Raw genomic sequence first — 27,750 nt, forward strand, 5'->3', positions numbered from 1 at the left:
TCTTTCCCATATTAGACTGGGGAGCTCCTTGAGAGCTTTTTTGTCTTTTGCCTTTTTGTATCCTCAGTGCTTAACACAGTGTCTGTCTCATACTAGCCTCTTAATAAATGTTTGTGTGTTGTTGTTTTAAAAAAAATTATTTTATTATTTTCTTTTTTTAATTGTAAGTTATTTATTTAGTAAATTTAGAACATTATTCCTTGGTTACAAGAATCATATTCTTTCCCTCCCTCCCCTACCTTTACCCTTCCCATAGCCAATGAGAAATTCCACTGGGTATTACATGTGTCCTTGGTCAAAACCTATTTCCATATTGTTAATATTTGCACTAGGATGTTCATTTAGAGTTTACATCCCCTCGACCCATGTGATCAAGCAGTTGTTTTTCTTCAGTGTTTCTACTCCTACAGTTTTTCCTCGGAATGTGGATAGTGTTCTTTCTCATAGATCCCTCCAAGTTGTTCAGGATCACTTTTTAAAAATTTTTAACAAATGTCTTTTGGCTAACTGATTGAGCTTGGCAAATAGAACCATCTCTTTCTCAAAGACTAGAGCAAAGATATAGAAAATAAGGGTAAGGAAGTGTGAAATAGAGGAAAAAAGGGACCTTGGAGTGTATAATCTGGATTATTTTAGTGAAATAAAAGAAGTCTTCTGCTGCAGTGGGGGCAAGGGTTGGCATAAATGTCTTTTTTTATTGAAAATTTTTATTTAATTAATTAATTTAGAATATTTTTCCATGGTTCCATGATTCATGTTCTTTCCCTCCCCTTACCCTGCAGCCAATGTGCAATTCCACTGGGTTTTACATGTGTCATTGTTCAAGACCTATTTCCACTCTTATTGATAATTATTGATAATTGCACCAGGGTGATCCTTTAGAGTCTATATCCCCAATCATATCCCCATCGATCCATGTGATCAAGCAGTTGGTTTTCTTTTGTGTTTCTACTCCCACAGTTCTTCCTCTGAATGTGGATAGTTTTCTTTCTCATAGATCCCTCTGGGTTGTTCAGGATCACTGCATTGCCACTAATGGAGAAGTCCATTACATTCAATTGTACCACAGTGTATCAGTCTCTGTGTATAATGTCCTCCTGGTTCTGTTCCTTTTGCTCTGCATCACTTCCTGGAGGTTGTTCCAGTTCACATGGAATTCCTTCAGTTCATTATTCCTTTGAGCACTATCAGATACCACAATTTGTTCAGCCATTCCCCAATCAAAGGGCATCCCCTCATTTTCCAATTTTTTTGGTATAAATGTCTTAAGAAGGGAGGGGAAAGGTTTGGAGCTCTCCCTATGAATGGTATGACAAAGCCAGTTTGAGGAGAACACAGAGATTTTTGAGGGGCAATGAGGACTCAGTAGGGGTGTGCAAAAGGGCTTTTAATCAGCAGTGAAGACCTGGCTGAGATTAGATAACATAAAAATGCAATAGACCCAGTCAGCAGGGTTGTGTGACTTCTTTCAATGGCATTCAGCAGCACCTGAGTAGGAGCAGAGAGAGAGAATGGTAAGGTTAACTAGGGGTTAGAATTTATCTAGGTGTTTGTGGTAGCAGGACAAAGGGATAAGAGATTCCAAAGAAGAGGCTAGTTTTTAGTTGAACTGGTCATCATGTGATGGAGATTATGATGGGATGAAAATGAGGTCACAGGAGGATTGATGTACTAGATATTATAAGAAGCACAGGTTTAGGAAATAGAAAGCAAAGGGAAAAATGGAAGAACTGAAAGTAGAGATCAGCTGGGAATTTTATAATTTAGGATCAAATGAGATCATCTAAAATACTTTTAAATATTAAAGAACAATAGAATTGCAAACTGCCATTATTTTTTTTTTAATATATTTTATTTTGTCATTTCCAAGCATTATTCGTTAAAGACATAGATCATTTTCTTTTCCTCCCCCCCCCCACCCCCCATAGCCGACGCGTAAGTCCACTGGGCATTAGATGGCAAACTGCCATTATTACCATTATATTGGCAGTGTTCTATAATGGATGGAAATCTAACCTGGTAGCCATTCAGGTAGACCTGGATTTAAGTCTCACCTTTGATATATTGTGGGTATGTGACCCTGGGCAGATTAGTTTCTGATTTATATTGGTAGAGGGAATTTCCTATACCAATGAGATCCCAAAAGTAGTCCACATTTCTTTTACTATTGTCATTATTTTTTCAAACCCTTACTTTCCCTCTTAGAATCAATACTGTGTATTGGTTCCAAGGCAGAAGAGTGGTAAGGGTGAGGCAATGGGGATTGACTTGTCTAGAGTTATACAGGTAGGAAGTGTCTGAGTTAAATTTGAACCCAAGATTTCCAGGCTCTAAGCTTGACTCTCAACACACTGAACCACCCAGCTGTCCCCTTATTGTCCTTATTTTTGAGGAGGCAATTATTAGTGATAGTGAATTCTAAGATGTCATCCCCCCTATGCCTGGCTGAGGTAGGATGAAAATTTAGGTCAAGAAAATTTAGGTGATGAACTAAGAGATCAGATGACCAAAGTGTGAGGTATGGGTAGGGACTGACAGGAGCATTGTGAACTAATCATGGGTAATAATAATAGTGAATATGTATATAATACATATTTTATATATATATATACTACATATGGCATATGTAGTATATATGGCTTTAAAGTTTTCAATGTACTTTATAAAGACTATCTCATTTTTTCCTCAGGTATTATTATTATCCTCATTTTAAAGATGGGAAAATTAGATTAGGAAGGTTAACTGATTTTCCCAGAGGCACACAGTTAAGCATTTGACTTGAAATTTGAACTAAGTCTTCCTGACTTAGTCTATCTCTCTATCCACTGCACCAACTTCAGAAAATAGGGAGAATGACTTGGATGTCAGTAATGACAACAATGAGGATTGGGATTGAGTGACAGAAGCCAATGGAATGAACCTCAAAAGAGGGCAGGCTACTAAGTGAAAGAAGCAAAAGAAAGATCCAAAGAAGAGGCAGTGATGAACAAGAGGTGCCTATTTTCCTCCCAGCTTATTGTATTGGGAGCATGAGAGAAATGAGCAACCAACTATATTAGAAAAGATGACAATTCACTTAGAAGGGAGCCTGACACAGATTTCTTTGAGTGAAAGCAGATGGAAAGAATGTGAGATGTAAGATGTGAGTAGATGAGAGTGTCTAGGATGAGAGGGAACTTGTTAAGAATGAGGTGTGGTTTCCAGAGGGCACAATGGAAGGGGAGGTTTGAAGGAAGATAAGAACTGTGAAAGAATAGTATTTAGGTAGATGAGTATGAGTTGAGGAGTGGTAGTAGGGAGAAAGTATTTTTCGCCAATTCTGAATATCAGAAATAAGGGGTGATAGTGGTGGAGGTGGGAATTTATTAGTCTAATTTACTTATTTGATTTATTAGTCTAATTAATAAATTAGGAATTTATTATGGGTGAAGTGACGCAAGCCCTGGATCTGAAGTCAGGAAGACCTGAGTGCAAATTTAACCTCTGATACTTATTAGCTATGTCACTCTGGGCAAATCACTTAACCATTGCCTGCCTGGGTTTCCTCAAGTGTAAAATGAGGATAATAATAATATCTATCTTACATGATCATTGTAAGATCTTCTCTCTTTCTCTCATACTCATATATATGTAAAATATATAGACATGTATATTATATATATACATATATATATTCTCAAATAAGATAACCTTTGTAAAGAGTTTAGCACAATAGGGGCAGCTAAATAGCACAGTAGATAAAATGCTAGGCCTGTAGTCAGGAGGACCTGGGTTCAAATTTAGCCTCAGATGCTACCTAGCAGGGTGACCCCAGGCAAATCACTTAACCCTGTTTGCCTAACCCTTGCCCCTTCTGTCTTAGAGTTGTCACTAAGACAGAAATTATGAGTAAAAAAAAAAATAAGTGTATTTAGCACAATGTCTGACCACAGGAACTATTTGTGGATTATGAATCCCACCTCTAGTATGCTATAACATATCATGATAAACTGGATTTCCTACCCTCCAACAGAACAGGGTGGATCCCACAGAAGCTGGATCAGAATTCCCGTCAGGAGGGTCCCTAGGAACAACACTGAATTCATACAATGGCAGTTCCTTTGCTTTATCTCAAGATAAAGGGGGATGATGAACATCTATAAGAAGCTACACAATACAAATATGTCCTGTTTTTTTTTTTATCTTACATTTGAAACCTTAGTCTGGTGATCTAGCAAGTGAAAGGCACAGCATCTAAAAAAACCATGGACTATGTCTAGATGGTTTCTCAAATGGTTTAATGACCCAGGGCAGAATAGATACAACTTCTTTTAAGGTTGTAAGGTTGTGGGACAGTAGTTTCTAAGACCAGGTGATTTACAAAGTAATCCTAGAAAGGGGTTGAGATTTGGGAAAGCACTCTCACCAGAGGAACCACAGCAAATCTCAGAGCTTCTAACTCTAGGAGCTTACTTTGTTCATTGTTGGTAGTCTCTACAGCCAATGGCTTTTCAATGTACAAAGTTGGTACTTATTGTATTTCTCAAAAATATTGTATTTTGGGTGGCAGCTGGATAGTTCAGTGAATTGATTGCCTCGCCCTTACCACTCTTCTGCCTTAGAACTGAATGGAAGGTAAGGGTTTTTAAAAAATGGTATTTTGAAGACTGCCCTTTATAAATCCTAAATAAAAGGGAATTAGTATTACTAATTTATTGTGAACTGAGGACAAGGTCAATGTTATTGCCCTGAACTCATCAAAGACCCCCTCCTATACAGTAGGTGCTTAAAGTTTTTGTATGTGTGTGAAACATCTGGGAATATTTATTTAAAATATTTTTCCCTGGTTACACGATTCATGATTTTTCCCACCCCTCTTGTCTCCCCCCTCCCTGAGCTGACAAGTAGTTCCACTTGGTTATACATGTAACATTGTTCAGAACCTATTTCCATGTTATTCATATTTGCAAATCTTTTAACATCAAAACCCTAATCATATCCCCCATAAAACCACGTGATGGATAACATTTTATTTTTCAGTGTTTCTGCTCCCACAGTTTTTTCTCTGGATGTGGATATCTTTCTTTCTCATAAGTCCCTCTGGATTGTCCTGGATCATTTTGCATTGCTATTAGTAGCAAAGTCTATTATATTTTATTGTGCCACAGTGTTTCAGTCTGTGTACAATGTTCTCCTGGGTCTGCTTATTTCACTCCACATAAGTTCACTGAGGTTCTCCCAGTTCATGTAGAAATTTTCCAGTTCATCATATCTTTCAGCATAATAGTATTCCATCACCATCATATACCACAATTTGTTTAGCTATTCCCTAATTGATAGACACCCCTTTGTTTTCCAATTTTTTGCCACCACAGAGAGTATGGCTATACATATTTTTATATAAGTCTTTTTCCTTATTGTCTCTTTGGGGTACAAACCTAGCAGTGGTATGGCTGGATCAAAGGGTAGGCAGTTCTAAAAAACCCTTTGAGGTACTTAAAGTTTTAAATTTTTAATTGTACTAGATACACAAAGCAATATTGTCAGCCCTGTGTCCAAAGACAGGCTAAAAAGAAAGTAGATTCACACCAAAGACACTCTAGCCAGGGAATTTCCCAGTTTGGCTTCTCCATTTTACGCAGGACTCCACCCTCCTTCCCACCTACAGCTCTTCTTCATTTCCCAACACATTTAAACAAATGACCACCAGAGGGCACACACGATCCACTGAGCAAAAGCTCCATTTCCGTTTTTTTCTTCCATTTACTTAATGCGCATGTGCAATAACTCAGACGCTCTCCCGGCTCTCCTCCGCCCCGCCCCACCTTTCTCACCATTCCTAGTACGCCTGCGCAAGGCCGAATTTCTCAGCTTTTTTTTTTTTTCTCCTCCTCCCCGCCCCCTACCGTGTCCCCGGAAGCGCTAGATTCCTTCCCTTACCGGGACTGACCCGGAGGAGTCGCGGCGCTCTAGAAGCCACCATCACCACCATGGTTCCAGCTGTCCACGCCGCTCGAAAGGCTACGTGGTGAGACCGGACCGAGTTACCGGCCTCACAGTCCGTAGCCGGGTGAGTGAACCTCAGGCTGGTGCGGAGGTTCAAGGCCCTATCTGACTTTATATAATGGGACAGTCTGACCTCTCAGGGTCCCCCTCCCCCCGCCGGGAATGGGCTCGTCCGTTCTACTTCTTTTTCCCTCTCCGCCCCCATGGAGGGAGGTGTGGTTACCATGGAAATGGGATTGTCCACACCCTCCACCTGCTCCCCAGTGTTCAGGCTGTTGGAAGATGGAACGAGGGGGGGGGGGGTTGCCATAGAGACTCAGTAGCGCCTTAGCCCTGCAGTTTGCTTGTTGTGGCCTCATTCACTCCAACTTCCCTGCTTTCCGCCCTTCCCCACGAAAAATGCGTTCTCCCCTTCCCCGGGCTGACCAGGTGTTGAGAGGAGGGTGGAGGATGGGTCGGGGATCTGGGTTGCCTTGGTTATCGAAGTTTTCCCTGCCTGCTGACTGCACCTTGGACCCCGACCCCGCAGGCCCCGCCCCAGACCTCCCCTCTTCCCCTTCCCATGGCTTGGACACACGTGGAGACTGCTCGGGGAAGGAGGCAACGGCGGTGCTGAAACTGGAGGCCAGAGGCCCGGAGCCCTGGCCATGGCTGGCCAGTTCCGTAGCTATGTGTGGGACCCCATCCTGATTATCTCCCAGATCGTCCTCATGCAGAATGTCTACTATGGCTCCCTCGGTCTGTGGTTGGCCTTGGTGGACAGCCTGGTGCAGAGCAGCCCCTCTCTGGACCAGATATTCAGCCCGGAGGTAAGGGCCCTTGGGGACCAGATGTTCAACTCTGAGGTGAGGGAGGGTCTCCATTCAGCATCTCTCCAACATGTTCATTCAGTCACTTCTTCATTAACAATCAATTTCATTCATTCAATGGCTATGCTTTTGCCTAGTTATTCAGTCACCCACTCACCCACCCAGCCAGTCTAGCCACCTGGTCAGCCAGTCACCCACTTAGTCACCCTAATGACTGGGCAGTCATTCAGTCTTTCATTCAGTTTCCTCATTCAGGCATCTCACACAGTGTTCCACCTGGTCACTGCTCAGCTCGTTCAACCATGGGACAGTCACCCATTGATTTGTTAACCATTAAGTACTTAACGGCAGATATTTGTGCTTACATAAAGCTACAAAGTGGAGATAAGACAAGTTCCTTGCCCTCCTGGAATTTATAATATTGTAGAGCAATTTGACACATAGATGCTAATCATCATGTAATTTGTTACATGATAAATAATTAGCAAGAGTGAAACAAAGTAGTATTTGATTTTTAAAGGAGAAGAGTGTTACTTAATTAGGGGAATCAGGGTAGACTTCCTAGAAATGGTCTTTGACTTGGATTTTAAAGGATGGTTAGGAATTTGACAGGTGGAAGGAGGGAGGAATGGAAGGTAGAAGCTATTCTAGGCAAAGCAAAGATTGAGGCAGGAGAATTAAGGTCTCAGGCTGAGACCTTAGTTATATAGTAGTTATATAGTGGTAGTTATAGCAAGAATACTGGACTGGAAGTCAAGATACCTAAGTTGAAGCCTTAGCTCTCTGCCACTTACTAGATGTGTAATTTTGAAAAGATGAAAAATTTTGAAACACCTTTCAGAGATAGTTTCTTTCCTATATAAGGGAGATAATTGTACTTTCTTAACTCACTGGAGAGAGTGTTGAAAGGAAACCACTTTGTAAACTATTGCTCAGTCATTGTTATAGAAATGGGAATTGTGATTCATTCAGATAAACTAAGGACCAGTCTCTGCCTTAAAAGAGCTTTCCATGGGGTGGGGAAGAGGAGGGGTAGGATAAGCTAAGACAAACTGATAAGTATAATATATATAAAAGGAAGAGTGTAATAAACATATAAGAAAAGTACACAGTATGCTGTCTTCAAAGAAGGGAAGATCCAGAAAGGTGACTCTAGTGATATAGGTCAAAGGGAGGGAGACCTTTCTTGGTGGTAAAGCCTGGGCCAGGATCTACCATTAGGTTATAGATTGACTCATATAGCCTCAGGATTTAATTTCTTACCTTTATCTGAATGAAAAGGTACTTGAATCCCAGAAACATCTACCCACCCAGCTTTTAATTTGGTGATGCATTCTGATTTTTTCTTTGGTAGCTGTGACTTACTAATCTTTTTGAGCCTCAGTTTCCTCACTTCAAAGATGAGTATACATGTAGTAACATTTCATTTGTTCCTCAAATGAAGTTGTGTGGGTATATGTATGAATAATTTTAAAATACTATGTAAATCTCAGCTGTTATTTGCATAATTATCATCATCTTGCTGGAGCCTCTGATCCAGGCCCTTATTGAAAAATCATCTTCACATTCAATGTCATTCCAGTCATTTGTGATTTCTTCCTTTTTTGTTCTTCTTCAGATCCTGGGCTTCTCTACTCCTCCTGGCCGTCTTTCCATGATGGCTTTTGTTCTTAATGCTCTTACCTGGTGAGTATCTCCAACCTCATAGTCTACTGAGTTCTCAAGACAAAGTTTACTTATGGCCAAATATGAGGCTATAACCCCTCAAATTCTGACTTGATATGAGTACTCCTTTCTGGAGCAGCTAGATGGTATAGTGGATAGAGTTCTGGGACTGTAGTCAGGAAGAACTGAGTTTAAATCTAGCTGTGTGACTCTGGACGAGTGACTTAACCCTATTTGCCTCAGTTTCATCATGTATAATCATCATGAGCTGGAGAAGAAAATGGCAAACTACTTCAATATCTTTGCCAAGAAAACCCTAAATGGGTTCGCAAAGAGTCAGATACAACTGAAAAATGAAGGAACAAAAACTTTCAAGGAAATGGTGAAAGAAAGTGGGTTTATTTAGGTGTCTACCCCATTTCTAGTGTCCGTAGAAAAGTAACTGATATAACTGTAATGTTCACATCTATATCTTTTTGCCAGTTATAAAACCATTGAGCTAAGACCCAAGATACCTAGATTTTTAGATATTTACACTGTTACAACTTTCTCCTATGACCCTGGGCAAGTCACTTCTCTCTGGTCCTCTGGGACTTCATACCTAAAATGGCAAAGTTAGGTTATTTAGTATCCAAAGTTACTTCCTTCTCTGACATTCTCTGTTCTGGGTTTCCTCATAGCTTCTTCAATTTTTTTATGAATATGTGACTTAACCTTTTTCTCTGCGTGGCATCCTTGATTTTACGATCTCAAAATTTTTAAGTTTTTTTGTATTGTTTGCCCATTTCCTGTCCTTACACCTGTTGTACTTCATTCAGGCCAATAAGTGAGTGACCTTTCAGATAAGTTCCCTTCAAATTACCATATGCTAACACTCAAAGTAAGGCCAACCCAATGATCTCTCCTCATTTTGTCCTCCATTACAGTGCCCTTGGTTTGTTATACTTCATCCGTCGAGGAAAACAGTGTTTGGACTTCACTGTCACAGTCCATTTCTTCCACCTCTTGGGATGCTGGATCTACAGTTCCCATTTCCCCTCATCGATGACCTGGTGGCTGGTGCATGCTGTGTGTATTGCCTTGATGGCTGTGATTGGGGAGTACCTCTGTATGAGGACGGAGCTTAAGGAGATCCCCCTGAACTCTACACCCAAATCTAATGTCTAGGAGATTGGCTTCTGGGGCCCTTCATACCCTCCAGGTCTTTTTGCTTGAACTGAGGGACTTGGCCAGTGTGAAGTTGACTTTGGTGGGAAAGAAGCAGGCTCCACCAGTCAGCTGGGAGTGGATGATTAGCATAAGCTGAGGCAGTGGTGTCTGCAGGGAAGAAATGCATCAGGAAGAGGACCTTTCCCATGGCCAAGGGCAGAATGAAAGGAGGAAGCAAAAATTGGAGACATCTCACTTTTTCCACTATTTTTTAAAGAAAAAAATCAAGAAATTCTGATTGGAGCAAATCACCTTCCTGGTTATCCACCCTGCCTACTTGGGATAGCTATAACTTCTCTAATTTTGTTGGACCAAAGAAGTTTAGTTTGGGGAAATACCTATTTCTGTGAATTGGGGAGGTTATAAATGGGGTAACAAGGTTGATAGAGGCACTGAATGCTAGTGATACCCAAAGCCTTCTACCCTGAAACACATATTTTCATTGGCTCCCCTTTGTCTATCCTATGGTGGCCCTAGGGATCATAAATTGACAGTTATTCCCTCCTTCTTACAAAGTTTCTCAGTTGTGGGACAAGCCTAATGTTCCAGCCATCCAGGGTTTATTCCTTACCAGCCAGGGGTGAGTGACTGGGAGGAGAGAGATGTAGGGTTTCAGTGATGAGGTGCTCTTTTGGGGAGTGATTTCCTGTTGGAGTATATGATAGTTCCTCGACTTCCTTTGTACATATATACATTATTTTCCAATTCCCCCTGTGCTGACTCTGTGTCACTCTGATAAGCTCTTAGGAAATGTCACAAAGGTACAGGTTTCTTGTTTTCCTTCTTGGGTTCCAGGTGCAACCTTTCTATCATACTAGCAGAGCAGGATGGTAGAGTAGAAACAGTCTGAGAACTAGTCAGGAAAAGGTTCTGTCCTCGTTTGGACACTCACTAGCCATGTGAACATTGGTCTTTCTCTTGCCCTGTTGTAAGTCACAGTTTCCTTATTTGTAAAACAGAGATAAATACTGGCCCAACCTGACTCCCTGAGTTGTTGTGATGACTGGATTTTGTAAAACCTTAAAGTGCTATAAGAGTTATTAATAAATGTGTAGAGAACCAATGTGCTTTGGTGTAGAGAGTGCTGAACTAGGCATCAGGAAACTGTGCTTCTAGTCCTAGCTTAGTCAGCAGCTAACTGTGATTTTGAGGCAGTAACTTCCCCTTTCCGAACCTTGGTTCCTTCATCTGTAAAATGAGGTTGATCTCAATGTCTTGAAGTTATTGTCCTGCTCTAATATCTCAAGATTTGGATATTCCTTTCCTCTGCTATTTTTTTTTAAATTCTTACCTTCTATCTTAGAATTGGTACTGAGTATTGGCTCTTAGAAGTGTGGTAAGGGCTAGACAATGGGAGTCAAGTGACTTGCCCAGGTCACAGTCTGGAAGTGTCTGAGGCTAAATTTGAATCTAGGACCTCCTGTCTCCAGACCTGACTTTCTATCCACAGAGCCACCTAGCTGTCCCCCTTTCCTACTAATACCATCAAAGTCCATCATATTCTCCTATCCCACTCCCAATCCTCCAGGCTTTAAGGAAACTGCCTTAGGATCCAAATTGAGAGATGTGTCCCCAACATCTGATCATTTCCTAGCCCAGTTAACAAGGTGGTAAGGCCTTTGTTCTGTTCCACATTTGCCTGGCACCTACTTTTGGTGCTGAGTTATAGCAATTCTTTGTGGAGAGGAGGTGTGAACCAGGAATCTGCCCCAAAGACCAGGGCTGGTAAGGGAAAGTTGATTTAAGAAGTCACTGGATTTCTCATGCTGCTCTGGATTTTAGCATAGTAAAGGAAGTTTAAAAACTGACTGGGTTCAAATTTAAGAAGGCAAATTATCAGGTGGAAAGACACTGGGAAAGGGTAAAGGTTGGACTAGGAGAGGAAATCTAAAAGGTAATATTTTGCCATATAAGGAGATGTAAAAGTGACTTTATTAAGGCTAAAATCTTTAAGGGGAAGAGGCATTGAGCCAAAGATTTTCTGTGTCTTGGAAGGGGCCCAACTCCCTACTTAATGCATGAATTCTCTCCACATTTTTCCCAGAAGACAAAAACCCAAATTTTCTTGCCCTGGTTAAGTCTCTGCATCTTATAAAATGACCCAGTGACCCTTAGGCTAGTGAGAGCTCAGAAGGGCACCCTTTTCCCCCTTTGCTTCATTTGATTTGAGGAATGATTCCTAGTATAGTAGAACAGTAAGTAACTTAGTCATAGAGGTCCCTGAAATTCCTTTCTCACAGGCCTCACATGAAAAAAGTTCTTCAAAGCTTAAAGCCCTATTTACACAACTTGTCATGCCAATGCTGGCTTTTAATATTGTGGATTTGAGGAGTAGTATGTTGGGAAGAATACTAGTTACAGGCCCCTGGGTTCTGCTGCTTACTGCAGTGTGTGATTTGGGCAAATTGCCCTCCTAGGTCCCGTTTCTTCATCTGTAAAATGGGGGACAATACTTACACTTAGTTCAAATGACACCAGTAAGGAAAATGATATTATTTTAAACTTTTGTCTTTTTTTTTAAAAACCCATACCCTCTTTCTTAGAGTTGATACTAAGTATGTAAGGCAGAAGAGTGGTTAAGAAATAGGCAATTGGGGTTAAATGACTTGCTCAGGGTTACATAACTATTAAGTGTCTGAGGCCAAATTTGAACCAGGACCTGTCATCCAGGACTGGCTTTCAATCTGCTAAGGCAACTATTTCCTCTACAAAAGAGCTATTTAAAAGTAAGCTAATATTATTAGGACCTCATATAGCAGGAATATCTTAATGAATACTGAGAATTCACAGAATTTCTAAAATATCAACTGATGGGTCTGGTTTCCTTTTCCTTCCAAACTGACTTTCTAAGGAAGGCTTACTAATACATAGCAAATTTCATAAAATGCAAGACTCCCACATGGTTGAAGAGACAGGAAGGTTTTTAATTGCAAAGGATATATTGAGATTCTTATCTCAGGATTTATTGTGGGAAGGTGGGGTGCTACCTAGGCCAGAAACCTGTGGGTATTAGCACACTTTTGCCTGTTAGGATTAGTCATTAGATCAAGTGACATAGGACAAGGCAGTAAAGGGCCTCTTCTCCTTTGGACAGGAGGTTTGGCTCAGGGTGGCAGGTTCCATGCATTAGCCTAGGCTTGCTTAGAGCCAGACCAGGAGCAGAGCAGTGCCCAGAAGGTGCCAAGGTAGTAGGTACAAAGGGCCTGGTCCACCAGAACCCTTGGGGCTGCATAGGTCAAATAAGCTCCCAGGGAAGTGGAGATCCTTCGATTCCTTTTTTAATGTCTCCCAAATTAAGGTAGCTTCCTCTTCACAGTCCTGGAGGGTAGTCAGGGCACAAGCATGAAACTCTTCCCAGTACCTACAGTCCAAACAACAAAAAGAGATAGTCTTTCAGGGCCTTTTATACTTTAATTAAAAAAAAAAAAGCCTTATGACAAGCATTTTCAGTGTAAGAACACTGAGTTAAGTGCTGAATACAAAGACAAAACCAAAATTCCCTTCCTCAGTGAGCTTACATTCTACCAGGGATAGTGTTGTTAGTGGAATCTGATGTACACAAATAAATGTGGTACAAGGTTAATTAAAGAGATTGACAACAATTACAGAACAAGGAATCACCCCAGAATTTCAGCATCAGTTGACTGGTTTTACCAATACCCTAAAAAGAATCTCTTTGATAACATTTTCCAGAAAGCTTTTACTTAAAGGTCTCCAGTATGGGGGAATGCCCCCCTCCAACTCCTAATCCATTTTTTTTTTAAATTTGAAAACCCTTCCCTTCCCTCTTAGAATCAATACTCTTTATTGGTTCCAAAGCAGAGTAGTGGTAAGGACTAGGCAATGGGGGTTAAGTGACTTGGGGAGTCATAGCTAGGAAGTGTCAAGCCACATCTGAATCCAGGATCCTCCCATCTCTCATCCAGTGAGCTTAGAGCCAGACCAGGAGCTTATTTCCCTCCCTCACTGCACTTTTAGAGACCTCTAATTAAGTTTCCCCCTTATGGAAAAGCCTAAATTTGCCCCAGCAACTTCTACCTTTTGCAACTTAGTTCTGCCCTTGGGGCCAAAAAGAACAAGTCTCATCTCTCTTTAACATGACAGCCTTTCAAATAGTTAAAATCATGTTCTGAATGAGTTTCTTCCCCAGGCTAACTATTCTCAGTTCCTTCATCATCATGGTTGCTTCCTTGTCAATTTCCAGTTGATTGGTGAGGGGGGGATTCCCTTAGATGGAACCAGAGCTTAGTCTTTTTGGAAGAGAAGATTTCTGGGTGGCAGAGATGATGGAGGAATATATGCCAGGCATGGGAGATGTGTCAGTTTAGCATTAGAGATAGAATGCTGAATACAGGGAACAGTTAGTAGTCCAGTTTGATTAGAACACGGCGTGTAGAAAGCAGAGTAGCAAGAAAAAATGGGGGTCTCGGTGGGAGCTGAGTTAGGAAGACTTTAAATGCCAGGCTAGAACAAATCGGATATCACTGAATATTCCTTGAGGAGGGGAGTGAAATGGCTAGACCTGTGTTTTAGGAAGATTATTTTAGCAGTTGTTCAGAAATGACTAAAAAGGTGGAAAGACTAAAAATCAAAACTAATTAGAAGCCAATTAAGTAGCCCAGGAGAGATTATAAAAGACCTGAACTGTGGTATTAGTCCATAAGTGGAGAAAAGAGGTTGGTGGGTAGTAGAGCACTAGAAGATGAGTCAGGAACACCCAAGTTCAAATCCAGCATCAGGCATAAGGTGTGTGATCTTAAGCAGGTTACTTCACCTCTATAAAAGAAAGATAATAGCATCTACCTTAGGATCCTTGTTATGATCAAATTAGATATTTGTAAAGTTCAAAGCACACAGTGCCATATAAAAATGTTAGCTATTGTGGCATCTACAAGATTTGGTAAATTGATTGGCTTTGGGGAAATAGGTAGATGAAGATTCAGGACTGATTCACAGGTTATAAATCTAGTTGATTGGGAAGATGACAATATTCTCAAGAGAAATAAGGAAATTTGAAAAAAGCATAATTTAATAGTGAGAATTAGTTCTTTTTTTGGTGATGTTGTACTAGAGTACCAGGTGCTTGCAGGACATCTAAAAAGAGACAGCTGATGGCCAGTTGGTGTTACAAAACTAGAGGGGCAGGAACAGCCAAATAAATGGATTTGGGAGTTATCTGTGTAGAGATGATAACTGAACTAGTGGGAACAGATGACAACACCAAGAAAGAGAGCCAGTGTAGAGAGAGACGAGGGCATGGGACAGAACCCTAAGAAGCCTAGAGGGGCAGAAGATGGATGATCTAATCAAAGGAAACTGAACAATTTGGTCTGAAGAGCCAAGTGAGAGCAATGGATAGAAATTTTTCATTTAGGAGGGGTTAATATGGGCAATATCTGCAGAAAGGTCAAAGAGATTGCTGACTGAGAAGCCACCTGATTTAGGAGTCAGGAAATTAAATTGTTAGTAGTCTTGGAGAGAGCAGCCTCATTCCAGTGGTGGGACTAAAAGTCAGAATGCAAATGGCTGAAATAGGTTGTATGGAAATGAAAGAAGCAAAATATTTCTTTTTAGGAATTTGGCATCCAAAGAAGAGATGCAAGGCTATAGTTTGAGAGGATAGCAGAATCAAGTGAATGTTTTTAAAGGAAGAGGCAGATGAAAACCTGATTAACTGGGGAAAGCCAGTTCAGAGAGATTTTGTTAGAGCAAGAGAAGAAATAAGAATAAGTAGAAAAGTTGTTTTAGCAAGGAGAAAGACTACCTTTAGAGACTATCAAACAATCTTAGAAGGGTTCTGTGGTGTTTGTGGAGTAGGGGCAACTAAAGAGTTCACAATCAGTAGAACAGGTGATAAGAGCATCTGCCATAAGAGGTCTTGAAGAGAGGGGATGATCTGGAGAACTCACTGAGAAGGAATAGGATGGTCAATCAAAGAAGAAGAAGATGATTAACTGGGCAGCAGGGCAACAGTGAGGGCCTAGCTGAAAAATTTTAAAAATATGAATTCATAGTGGACACAGTGAGATACTGGGTGGCTTCTAGTATTAATCAGCTGCAGAAGAGTGGGGGATGGGGAAAAAATCCTATTGAACTCAGGAGATCCAGGGATAAAAGAGAATGAATGACAAGGGGACAAGGGAGGTAAGGAGGTTGGGGGAAGATGATGTATCTAGCTGCATCAGTTAACTGTAGGACTATAAAGGGAAGAAAGGGAGGCCCAAATCAAGGTGAATCATTTAGATGTCATGAGGATAAGAACATGGTGACTTGGTGTTTCAAGGCAGAATTCCCTGTGATAGAAGATGGGATGGCAGCAGGGGGACTGCAGGGGAAATCAGAATTAAAGAAGTGGTAAAATATCCAAAGTAGGACTTGGTGAATTTTGGCTTCCCTGTTTATCTGTGGCTTCCCAGGAAGAGAACACCAATTGGGCTCAGGAGGCAGGAGATCCCAAGCCCTTTCTCTAATACTTTTTTTTTTTTACTGTGTGACCTTGATCTACCTCTGTTCCTCAATCTTTTCCATTAAGTTATAGAATTATAGAGCAGAAAGGGATGTTAGGAATGGGATCACCTAGTTCAACCACTTCATTCTTTCAGAGTAAACTGAGGTTCCAATAGACCTAAAGTGCTTTAAAAGTCACCCAGTGAATTTATGAAGGGTCAGGATTGGAACCCTCATTCAACAAAAATTAAGAGATAAGATTCTAGAAGGTAACAGTTTGGATCAGACAGGGCCACTGCCTAGTGCTTCTTGCTTAAAAGACCAGGAGCTTCAAAGAAACTTTAAAACCACTGGTTTTCTGAAGGTTAGCAAAGTAATTCCTTTAATGTAATGGCAGATTTCATCAGAAATATTCTTTACTCCCATCAGGAAGTCAGGCTTGCATGGGCACTGTGGGGAGCAGGTCAAGTATCTTGGCATTTCAGCAGATGATTCAGGTGGTTTCATGAAGAAACAAAATAAACTCCCTTTTCAAATACCGTTGGTAATTAATTCCCGGAGGGTGGGTGGTTGAGCAGCTGCTCATTAGTGGGAAGAAATGAGGCCATGAGTACCCTTAGGGCATCCTAGTGAAGCAGGTGAAAAGAGGGAGTGAATGGAGGTATCATCTCCTTTTGGTCTTGGTCTCCCCTTAAGAGGGACACCAAGGCCAGGGAGGGGGACATGTGAGACAAGGGGCCCCCAGAGGGAGAAATATGAATCCTACTCACCTGCAGACTGCTCGAAGGCCCTGTGCCTCAGTCATGCTGTTTCCCAGCTGCAGTATGCAGGCAGAGAATCCGCGGTAGACTTGAATGCATTTTACTTGGGCATCTCGAGCCCTAACTGAAGTCCCTGGAGTAGAAGGTAGGGAAAGAAAAGGATGGGATGGGATGCGATGAGCTAGCCTGGCTCCATAGGGAGTCAAAGCCGCCAGCCCAACCCCAACATAATACTTATCTCACTCCCATATGCAAACCCTAGTTCTCCCGTTGTTCCCCCTATACCCTAGAAAAAGTTCGCTTTTAAGCCACCACGGATCGAGCCTGTCTTTCAGCTTCTTCCCCCGCCCCCCATCATGGACCTTCGTCCCCCTTTTCCCTCTACCCTACCCCAGCTTGAAAGTTTACGCTTATTTTGGCCCAGGCAGTGAGAGAATACGCAAATTGGGGCTCAGCTGGGAAGAAGGGAGCCAAGAGACTCGAGGACTGAGGGGAGGTTTCGAGGATGGAGAGCAGGAAGCCTAGGGGAGTAGGAGGCAGGCAGAGCGAGCAAGCAAGAAAGCTAGAGGAGGCCAAAGGCTGTTCTTAAATTAGAGAAAACGCGGTGGGTACGGAGCCAGTCTGGGCGAAGAGGCCGGTTGAGAGCGCACACGCTCTAGAAGCGGTTGGGCAGTTTGCGCTGGGCAAGCAGAGCGCGCAGCTCAGGGGCTTAACAGGCAGGGAAGGCGCCACGGCCGCAGCTTCCTGGGAGGTCAGTTTGCCATGGGAGGGAAGAGAGCGCACCTTGGGGGCTGGAGGCAGGAGGATAGACGTGGAGGACTCGACGGAGAGCGTGTAGCAGAGGGTTGCGGTGCGTGCTTCAGCATATCTTGGGTGCCTTACCAAAGCAGGGCAGCAGCAGCAGCGCCGAAAGCAGGAGACCCAGCGCCATTGCCCCTCTCAGGGCAGTCTGCAGGGTCCCATGTGGAAAACGGGAGCAGTGGAACCGGTACTTCAGACTGCTCCCGCTTAGCTTTATCTGCGCCAACCCATTAGTTCCCACCGCCTAGCTCCCTCCTCCCTCCCTCTACTGCCCAGCGTGTGCAGCCTCACCGCCCCGGGCTCACACACCTGTCCAGGCTGAGCACTGCTGCCTCTGGGTCTCCACCCTGAGGCTTGAGACAAGCATCGAAGGAGGAACCCTTGGACCACAGTCCTACGAGGGAAAAAGCAATGACTGTTTACTCCCCGTGTGATCATGGGCAAGTCACCCACTCCCTGAATTCGTCTGGAAAATGAGAGGGTGGGACCAGTGGCTTCTTAGATTCTTTCCCTTTCAAAATCTGTGATCCGACGGACCTATATTCATAGACCAATATTCCTATGGAAACTGAGGCCCACAGTTAGTCAGGAAGGAATCTCTATCTAAACTTGGAATCCAGGTCTCCTCTGGCTAAACTTAGAATCCAGGTCTCCTGATTCTTTGCATATTTAATCTAACAAGCTCTATCTCTAACTTTTTAATGTAGTGCTAAAAATATCCCTTTGAGTCAAGGATAAGAACTCTGGTATCCGAAACGGAGAGTATGAGTTCGAATTCTGGCTGATGCTGGCCAGCTGAGTGATACTGGATGGTCCACGTCTCCATTTTGGACCTCAGTTTTCCTGTCTGTAAAATGAGTGGTGATCTCTAAGGACCCTATCCAACTCAAAATCTAGCCTCTCCAAATTGTATGAGCTGCCAGAGGCTTGTTTTAAGCCCACAGCCGGCCGTGATTTTCCCAGCAATGGAACATCGGCAGAGATGTAAATGTAAGGATATATCTCCTACCATACAAAAGTAACGAGCACTCCCTCCAGGTTAGCACTCTGGGAGCGGCTGGGTTCCCTCTTTCTTTGAGGTGGAGGTTGGAAGGGGGAGGGTTCTGAAGCCTGAGCGAAGCAATTATGACGTCCAGATCATGATGAGCCCTACTTGCTGGCGCGACCTGGGTTAGTCCAGGATAAATTCCACTCTCCAGGAAGTCCCAGCATTCTTGGCTTCCCGTTCCAGGGCTGCCCACCTCTTCCTCCTTCCAGTCTTTTCCTCTTTCCTAAGGACAGAAGGATCTTGGCCAGATGGCTCTAACCCCGTGCTGTGTTATGTGGGCCATTTATTTGCCCAGTCGTGACTTCTCTCGCACTTCCTGCAGGGGAGGGCTGACCTCTCGCACTCACTGAGTCCCCGCCACCAGCCAGCTCAGAGCCTGTTAAATGGATGCACTGTCGCTAGGGGGCGCTGCTTACGGGTAGGCTCTATAGGGGATGTTAGACCACCTGTCTGGGAGGGTACTGGGATGCAGTTTACCCCCCTAGGGTGGGCTATTGTGGAGGGGACAAAGCTAAGCGGTGGGCTGGGGTGGGATGAGGGCTGGGCTTTTCGAAGGCAGAGGAGAAGAGGCTCCAATTCAGAATTAGAGCCCTTAGTGGGGAGTCACTTAGAGGCTTGCTTACAACAAGAAGGAAAACCCTAGTAGCGTATAGTAATGTAATATCGCTGGCCTTGGAGTCACTTAATCTCAATCCCAAATCACTTAATCTCTCTGTCCTCTCTTTTCTCAAGTGAGGATTAATGATACTTGCACTTCCTCTCCAGAGCTGTTTGAGGAAAGTACTTTGTAATAATAACTACTTAGATTTCAATAGCTCACAAAACCTTTTCCTCATAAGCTCTGTGACCTAGGTAGTACTTTATGTATTATTCTCCCCATTTGACAGATAAGAACCAAGGTTCAAAGTGTTTAACTGACTTATTTGTCCATTACCAGGGCCCATCAGTAAGTTCCAAAAGTTAGGAATTGAAACCTGAGCCCAAGGTTCAAGATCGTTCTGTTTCTCCGCCAGTAATATGAGCACTATATTTGTGTAGTTAGGAAGCCTGGGTTCCAGTTCCCCCTAATCTGCTGCCAGTTAGTTGTGAGACTGGTCAAGTCATTTTCCCTCCTCCATGGGCCTTTGGTTCCAACAGTGAGATGATCTCTACCAAAACCTTTCAAGCTCTTTGATTTTTAACCTTTGCCTCCCAGGCCCCCCCCCCCCCCCCCCCAGCCAATAAACACACAGAGAGCCAAAGGCTAAGACTTTTGACTAAGGCAACAGCCTGAATCATGCTTTGTAAAGGTAAGCCCTTGGCAGCTCCAAGGATGCAGAACAGAACCGGGTACAGCAGCGCTTTACCCAGCGAAGTGAAGAAGGCCGGCAGAGTGATCTGGGGGCTGGTATGTGGATGCGTTTGGGCAGACCTTCAAACCATTTCCAAGGTTTTGTTAAGTTCTGGGAGGTTCCTTTGAGGGGTTTGGGAAAGGTCTTCAAGATGATGAAGTGAGAGGGCTTGGTGCCTTTGACCTTGGAGGAGCAGCAGGAGGAGGTGGAGAAGGAGCAGTGACTCTTAGTTCTTGTTGCCTTCTTGGCCACTCTCTTGTTCTTTCCCATCTTTGCCTTCACCTTCTCTACCTCTTCATTCATTGTTACCAGCTCTCCAATCTCTATGGGGTCTTTGTCCATTTCCATTAGTTGGGAGGAAGTACCTCTACTGGTCCTAGGAGAGCAGTGGAAAGGGTGGAGATCTGGTCAGTACAGTCTAAGCCACAGAATGGGCCAGATCCAGTTAGCCCTAGAGCTGAACTCTATTTATTACTCCTTCTACCCTCTTTCCCCCCAACCTTAATCTAGCCTGCCTCTGGGATAGAGGGGGGATTGCAACCTCAGGTCAGACCCAAAATAGAGAATAATGTTATCTGTATACAGGATACTCCTGTCATCAGAAACAGACATATGCTGAGCAGAATGAGATGGGAGAGGGGTGAAAAGGGTATTGGTGGAGAGGAGAAGAGCATTGTACAGAGATTTAGAAGGCCTGAATTCCACTCCTGCCTCTACTACTAATTTAATGCTTTTTGTTTGTTTGAATCTCCTTACCGTCTATCTTAATTTCAGTTCTAAGACAAAGAGCAGGAAGGGCTAGGCAAACAGAATTAAGTGATTTGCCTAGTCACACACAATTGGGCAGTGTTTTGAGGTCAAATTTGAACCCAGGTCCTCCCAAATCCAGGCTGCCTGCCACTTTATTCACTGTGCTACCCAGTTGCTACTCAGACAGAAGAGCAGAAAGCACTAGACAAATTGAGGTTAAGTGACATGTCCAGGATCACACAGCTAGGAAGACTCTGAGGCCCAGAGAACCCAGGTCCTCCCCACTCCAGGCCTGCCACTTTATGTACTGTGCTACCCAGTTGACTCTACTAATTTAATGTTAAACATTGGGCAAGGCACTAAAGTTTTCTCCTTTGTAAAATGCAGGACCAAGTGGTTACTAATGTCTCTTCTGGTCACAATATATCATGTTCTAAGATTCTTTTTAGCTCCAACATTCTATGTTGTAAAACTCTTCTACCTCTGAATTTGTTTCCTGCTACTCAAGGGAAGAAGAGAAATGGGGAGGTGAGTGGAGAGAGAAATTTCTTGAAGGAAATCACTCAAACTTTTCAATATTGGGACAATTTCTGCTAAAAAGGTGACTGAAATGGACTGCAACTAGACTCAAGTGGGGAGCAGCAGCATTTTAGCTGGCCAGTTGGGATTCTGTCCTCTGGGAGCAGTAGGAGCTGGGGAAATAAATATTTGTTCAATGAGTGAATAAAAAGTGAAGGGGTACATCTGATAAGATGTGTGTAGGGGAAATGTGAAGGGTTATAGATTCTGGAGTGAGAAAATTAGAGGTGGTTAAGTAGCAGGGTAGATAAGAGTGCCAGATCTAGAGTTGGGAGGACCTGGGTTCAAATTTGGCCTCAGAGACTTCCTAGCTGTATGATCCTGGACATGTCACTTAACCTCAATTTGTCTAGTGCTTTCTGTTCTTCTGTCTTAAGATTGATTCTAAGGCAGAAGATAAGATGAACAAAAAACAATACTTTAGACACTCTCTACTGAATATCCACAAGAGAGGATGTGACTTGTCCAAGATCACAGAATCATAGATTTAAAGCTGGAAAAACTTTTAAATTCAACTAGGCCAACCCTACCCCATCCTTCCCATTTTACAGATGAAGGAACTGAGAATTCAGCCCAGAGAGATTGAGTGATTTGCTCAAAGTAAGTTGCAAGAGTCAGGATTCAAGGAGGAAAGATATCAATTCTGAATTCTGAATAAAGTAGGCTATCTTCCACTTCTTTCCACACCACCCTCCTACCCTGGGGCTGTCCAAGGTACTAGAGCTGCCCAGAACTGGGAATATTGGCAGTGTAGCGCTCCACAGACTAAGTTCCCAGGGCACAGTGAGAGCCTTGATCACCTAGAGGAAACACGAAGTATCTGGGGCACTTGAAATAGCAGTTTCCAGCAGGATTTCGCCAAACTGTGGAGACCTATTGTACGGGGATTTGACTTCTTCAACAGCTTCAGGAGTGACAGGTTCTTCATTACCTACACAGGAGGCCACAAAAGGTTAGGAGAGACAGCCATGAGCCTTCCTGGACCTTTCCTATTTCCTGCCTTTCTCCTTTCCATCCATCCCTGATCATTTAGCCAGCTCAGCCTGGGGTTTAAAACAGTGTGAGAAGACAGCAGTATCATGTAGTGGAAGCATTCTAGATTTGGAATCAAGAGACCTGGGTCCAAGTTGTGTCTTTTGACACTTTAAGGCATTTGCCTTCTTTGGGACTCAGTTTCTCCCTCTACAAATCAAGTGAGTTGAACTAGATCCCTCTAAGGTTCTTTCCAAGTTCTAGGACCTACAATATGAGATGTTCTAGAAGAGCCTCCTGGCTTGAAGCTTGGGCAAAGAAAGATGGGATGTGTGTCTCTTACCGTCCTCAGCTGGTTTAGCTCAGCTTCCCTGCCATGTCGGAACCTCTTTTTCCACTGCTCCGTATTTTGGACCTAGGAAAAGAAGTTTTGGAGAGATAATATAAGGAGAGGAATTTCTATGTATGGTGTCGTTCTTGTTGACTTTTGATGAGATGGGGTGACAGTTCAGAGCCCAGTTTTGGTTCAGTGGTAGATTACATAGCAGCTCTGTACTATGTTTTCTAGGGTCATAGGATTTAGGGGTAAGAGGAAAATGAAGAGCCAGTTCCTCGTTTTTCAGATTAGGGAACATTCAGTTAGAACCATTCTTTCATTTTTCAGGTTAGGGAACAGATGACCTTAGAGAGTTAAAATGACTTTCAGAAAATTACAAAGCTTGGAAGTTGCTCAACCAATATTCAAACCAAGGCCTCCTAACTCCAAATGTAGCACTTTCCCCACTACTTTTCTCAGCACCCTTCATGGTCCCTGCTGAGCTCTGATTCTTTTAGGTCTGGTGGCCCCTTGTGCCCTGCATGGTACCCAACCTTGGGAACAGGCCTGGTTTTCATTCTCCGTTTCACCGAGGGGCTACTTCTTGGTGGAGAGCAAGTAGTGTCTGATGGGTTAGGTTTGAAGCCAAGATTGGCCTGCTCCCCTCTCTGTAGAGGAGGTCAATGACTTGTTAGGGCTGGTGGGTTGTGACATAGATAAGAGTGCTGTGACCTCATAGAACTTTGTGATCACCTGTGGTAGTGTCATACTTGGCAGGTGGGAAGTCCTGCCATTGGAGGCTGACAAGTTAAGCCTGGGAAGTGAAATCCAGTCTATTTCTCCTAATGGGAAAATATTATTTTGATACTTCAAAACATCTGGGCTTTCCCTAGAGTGGGTGCTTCCTTTGACAGTGACTCAGATTAAACCCATTCCAAGCCTTAGCAGATGGTTTCATGAGTTGCTGTGGCCAAAAAAAAAAAAACAAAAAACAAACCAACCCCTTACTTTATTCCTTAGGGGTCCATTAATAGTAGCTCACATTTTATGGAAAAATCCTTAAGCTACTTAAGGTTTACAAAGTACTTCTTTACAATAATCCTATGAGGGAAGTAATGCAAGGATTAGTATCCTCATTTTCCAGAGGAGGAACTTGAGGTTTATAGATAGGTAATGATTCCCCCAGGGTCAGATAGCTACTAAGAACAGGGGATGAAAGTTTATGCTGGGAACTTAAAGTACCTCAATATCTATTATCTTGTTTGATCCTTACAAAGAAAGCTTAAGAAAAAAGCACTAGGTTTCAAGTTAGAGGCTTCAGTTTTAGGTCTTGGTTCTATTCATTACTACTTCTATGGTCTTAGGTAAGTCTCTTGACCTTTTTGAGTCTCAGTTTCTTCATCTATAAAAAAGAAAGAATTTGACTCTGATCTGAAGGGTTCCTTCCAGCTCGAAATCCATTGATCCTTTAGGATTACTGTGAGGTTTGTAGTGCAAAAATTCTTGTCCCCATTTTATAGATGGAGAAACTGAGGCTTGGGAAGGTAAGGTCATAAAGCTAGTAAGTGACACGAGTGCATGTTTTTCCATGACACTGTAGTTTCCCTACCTGTACCCAACTTGTTTCACAGAATAAAATAATTATGGAATGTCAAAGAAGTAGATTTAGACTATAGAACATAAAATGTTAGCATAAGCTAAGTATGGCAGGCTACGTTTTTGTCCTGTGTAGATTATGTATGTATACATAGGTCTGCCTAATGTGGTTCCTAGAGGCAAGAATAGACATTTCTAAGGTCTTCTCCTCTCACCCTTCTCCAAAGGAGACTCTGATTTCTTCCAGGAAAGGAAGTAGTGGATTGGGGACAGAGGCTAGCTACTCTGCTCTTCTCACAGAAAGGAGGTATATAACAGGCCAAAGTTAGATCTGCTTCATTAAATATTAGTCTAGGAAAAGTAATTTTTTGGTTAAAGCTAAACTCCTAATCTTTGTTCCTTAATGGGGAAAGAGTGTCCCAAGCTATATATCTGAAGCTTAACACCCTTTCCCATCAGACACCAGTTGTGCAGTGAACACACAGAGCAAATAGCAAAGAAACCTATGTATCCAAGCTGAAAGCAAAACAGAAATGAGAAAAAAATCAACATGAGCATATATACCAGACAGTACAGATTGAATGAGCTCTCCTTTTGGGAGTGAGATAAAGCAGCTCAGTTAAGAGTCTCAGATATCATTCTAGGAAAAATTCCCTAACGTCTTTATGGTAGCAATTTGGGGTTATGGACATGAAAGAGATTTGTCCATTTCTCTACAAGTTAGCTTTTTTCTTAGTATTTTTTTTTCATGAACCTGAAGAGACACCAGAGTCATTCATCTGCTCTGTAGAAGCCAGAAGTGCCTTTTACCTCCTTTCTCCCAGTTTCACTTCCCTCCTTTCAGGCATTTCTGGATTTCTACTAGTGAGGATGGAGAGTCCCAAATAACTACCCCTTGGAGCCAAGAGTTAGGTCAGAAGGACCCTCAGAAATAATTTTGTTAGGGGCAGGGAGGCAGAAGAATGGATAAAGAGCCAGGCCTGGAGTCAGGATAACCTGCGTTCAAATCTGGCCTCAGACATTTAGTAGCTGTGTGATCTTGGGCAAGTCACTTAACTTTATTTGCCTCACTTTCCTCATCTGTCAAATGAGCTAGAGAAGGAAATGAGTAACTATTCCAGGTTCTTTGCCAAGAAAATCCCCAAATGGGGTCACAAAGAGTCAGACATGACTGAGTAATAACAAAATGGAAAATTATAGACTTCCTCTTTCTGAGCCTGTTTTCTCCATCTATAAAATGAGGATCTACTAGTTTCAAGAGTCCTTTTAGTTTCGACTCATTTTAAAGGTCTTTTAAGGTGTAATGTATATGTCTAAGTGTTTTTCCCTACTTGCCCTATGAGAATGTAAGCTCCCTGAGTACGGGGCTTGTTTATTCCTTCTATCCCCATGGGTATCTAGCATAGATTTTTTTTTAAACCCTTACCTTCCATCTTGGAATCAATATTGTGTATTGGTTCCAAGGCAGAAGAGTGGTAAGGGCTAGACAAAGGGGGTCAAGTGACTTGCCCAGGGTCACACAGCTAGGAAGTGTCTGAGGCCAGATTTAAACCTAGGACCTCCCATCTCTAGGCCTGACTCTCAATCCACTGAGCCTAGCATAGATTTTTATACATAGTAAGTGCTTAATATTGTTTGTTTGCTTGCTTGCTATCCTTACTATACCTTACTATAATTATCTCCCCCCCCCCATTATTTCTCTATCCTGTTAGTCTTAAGTGACCAGCTGTATTCTTTTCTTGCTTCTTTCCCCTCCAGGAACTGATAATTCAGTTATTTTTCTCATTAACAACCTTAATGGACAAGATCTATTTCAAAATGGGGGCAGCTAGGTGACTCAGGCCTGGAGTCAGAAAGACCTGGGTTCAAATCTGGCCTCAGACACTTCCTAGCCTTATGACCCTGGGCAAGTCACTTAACCTCCATTGCCTAGCCCTTCCTGCTCTTTTGTCTTAAAACCAATAATTAGTATCAATTTTAAGGCAGAAGATAAGGGTTAAAAAAAAAGATCTATATCAAAATGATTCTTCAGTTCAGGCCAATCTTTTAGGGGAAGGGAGTGGATCCACAGTCTTACAATCTTCCAGATCACAAGGAAATAGTTATTACCCTAGGCCAGTGATGGTGAATCTTTTAGGGACAGAATGCCAGGCTATGCTCCCCCTGCCTGCCCTCCCCAGACCACATGTTGGGCCCCTTACCCCATTGTATGCTCTCATTGGGCTACTGGGCAGAGGGACAGGTAATGTGAAAAAATGTTGCCAGTCATGGTGGAGAGGGGGAGGGGAGCAGCTCCATCAAGTCCCTCTGCTTTTCTAGTAATGAACTCTTAGAGAGGGGGCCAGGGAGGGTGACCTAGTACCCACAGAGAGCACTCTGCATGCCATCCTTGACACTCATACCATAGGCTTGCCATCACTGCCCTAAGCATATCAGAAGGGAAAATCTTTGAGGTTTTCTACAAGTAATGTGTCATGAACATGGAAGTTTTTATTGCATAATAACACTTTGTTTTTACTTTTTAATTTAAATTTAAAAATTTTTCAGTTACATGTAGAAACAATTTTTGACAATTATTTTCTGATATTTTTCAATTCATATTCTCTCCTTCCTCTAGTCCATGACACAGTAGTCTAATACCAGTGCATGTGCTTTCATGCAATACATATTTTCATATTCTCCATGTCACAACTGAAGACACATTATCACATATACAATAAAAAACTTATGAAAGGAATAAAAGTAAAAGATAGCATGCTAAAACATGCCATGATCTGCAATCAGATGCAGTTCCTTTTAGCACTTTTTATCATGAGACCCTTTGGGGTTATCTTGGAACCTTGCTTTGCCAATAATAGTTTAGTCCTTCATAATTGATCACATAACAATATTTCTTTTACTGTATATAATGTTCTTCTGGTTCTGCTCACTTTACTTTGCATCAGTTCATATAAGTCTTTGCAGGTTTTCCTGAACTCATCCTGCTCATCATTTCTTATGGCACAATAGTATTCCATTATAAACACATACCACATATTGTTCAGCTTATTCTCCAATTGATGGATACCCTCACAGTTTCCAATTCTTTGCCACTCAAAGAATAGATACTAGGGGGCAGCTGGGTGGCTCAGTGGATTGAGAGCCAGACCTAGAGATGGGAGGCTCTGGCTTCAAATCTGGCTTGACACTTCCTAGCTGTGTGACACCCATTGCCTAGCCCTTACTGCTCTTCTGCCTTAGAACCAATACATGGTAGTAATTCTAAGACAGAAGGTAAGAGCTTTTTAAAAAATAGCTGCTAAAATTATGATAGCACTTCATAATCTATATCATACTACCTGCCTTCTTGGGAAAGGGAAAGGGGAGAGACTGGATCACAAAATGTTAGAAAATGATCATTAAAAATTGTGTCTGCATGTAATTGGGAAAAATAAAATAAAAAATTTTTGAAGAGGTAGAAGCTCCATCCATCAATGCAGAT

General features: G+C 42.5%; 3 protein-coding genes and 1 long non-coding RNA gene across 9 annotated transcripts in view; 2 read left to right on the forward strand and 2 right to left on the reverse strand.

Moving 5' to 3' along the window:
• Positions 1-1,369: 1,369 nt before the first annotated feature.
• Positions 1,370-6,055, reverse strand: LOC103103502 (uncharacterized). Its single transcript, XR_458614.2, has 2 exons — positions 5,920-6,055; positions 1,370-1,488 (listed from the first exon to the last, which is right to left on the reverse strand). It is a non-coding gene; the product is annotated as an uncharacterized LOC103103502 (long non-coding RNA).
• Positions 5,827-10,731, forward strand: SYS1 (SYS1 golgi trafficking protein). Its single transcript, XM_001379563.5, has 4 exons — positions 5,827-6,049; positions 6,515-6,794; positions 8,413-8,480; positions 9,386-10,731. The coding sequence occupies exons 2-4, from the start codon at positions 6,633-6,635 to the stop codon at positions 9,624-9,626; spliced, it is 471 nt and encodes a 156-aa protein (XP_001379600.2). The 5' UTR covers positions 5,827-6,049; positions 6,515-6,632; the 3' UTR covers positions 9,627-10,731.
• DBNDD2 (dysbindin domain containing 2) overlaps positions 6,740-27,750 on the forward strand; it is a 35,456-nt gene continuing 14,445 nt past the window's right edge. The window contains exons 1-2 of one of the 2 annotated variants that reach the window (XM_056813031.1): positions 6,740-6,794; positions 8,413-8,480. In XM_056813031.1, coding sequence (XP_056669009.1) covers positions 8,468-8,480 — 13 coding nt within the window. In that variant the 5' untranslated portion in view covers positions 6,740-6,794; positions 8,413-8,467. Of the gene's footprint in view, positions 6,795-8,412; positions 8,481-19,008; positions 19,144-27,750 lie in introns of those variants that run through there. The other variant, XM_007475836.3, reaches the window with a different exon arrangement.
• On the reverse strand, positions 12,572-23,384 carry TP53TG5 (TP53 target 5). Of its 5 annotated transcripts, none has more exons than XM_056813027.1 (8): positions 23,228-23,384; positions 22,701-22,772; positions 22,186-22,316; positions 18,687-20,432; positions 17,987-18,071; positions 17,759-17,825; positions 16,886-17,009; positions 12,572-13,029 (listed from the first exon to the last, which is right to left on the reverse strand). In XM_056813027.1, exons 1-4 carry the CDS (start codon positions 23,249-23,251, stop codon positions 20,000-20,002), a joined length of 660 nt encoding a protein of 219 aa, XP_056669005.1. In that variant the 5' UTR covers positions 23,252-23,384; the 3' UTR covers positions 12,572-13,029; positions 16,886-17,009; positions 17,759-17,825; positions 17,987-18,071; positions 18,687-19,999. The 5 variants fall into 5 exon arrangements, with proteins under 5 accessions (XP_056669005.1, XP_056669007.1, XP_056669008.1 ...); XM_056813029.1 differs by having other exon boundaries at positions 17,660-17,825; XM_056813030.1 differs by lacking the exon at positions 17,987-18,071 and having other exon boundaries at positions 17,660-17,825.

This window comes from Monodelphis domestica, chromosome 1 (genome assembly GCF_027887165.1).
Source record: "Monodelphis domestica isolate mMonDom1 chromosome 1, mMonDom1.pri, whole genome shotgun sequence".
Lineage (NCBI taxonomy): Eukaryota > Metazoa > Chordata > Mammalia > Didelphimorphia > Didelphidae > Monodelphis > Monodelphis domestica.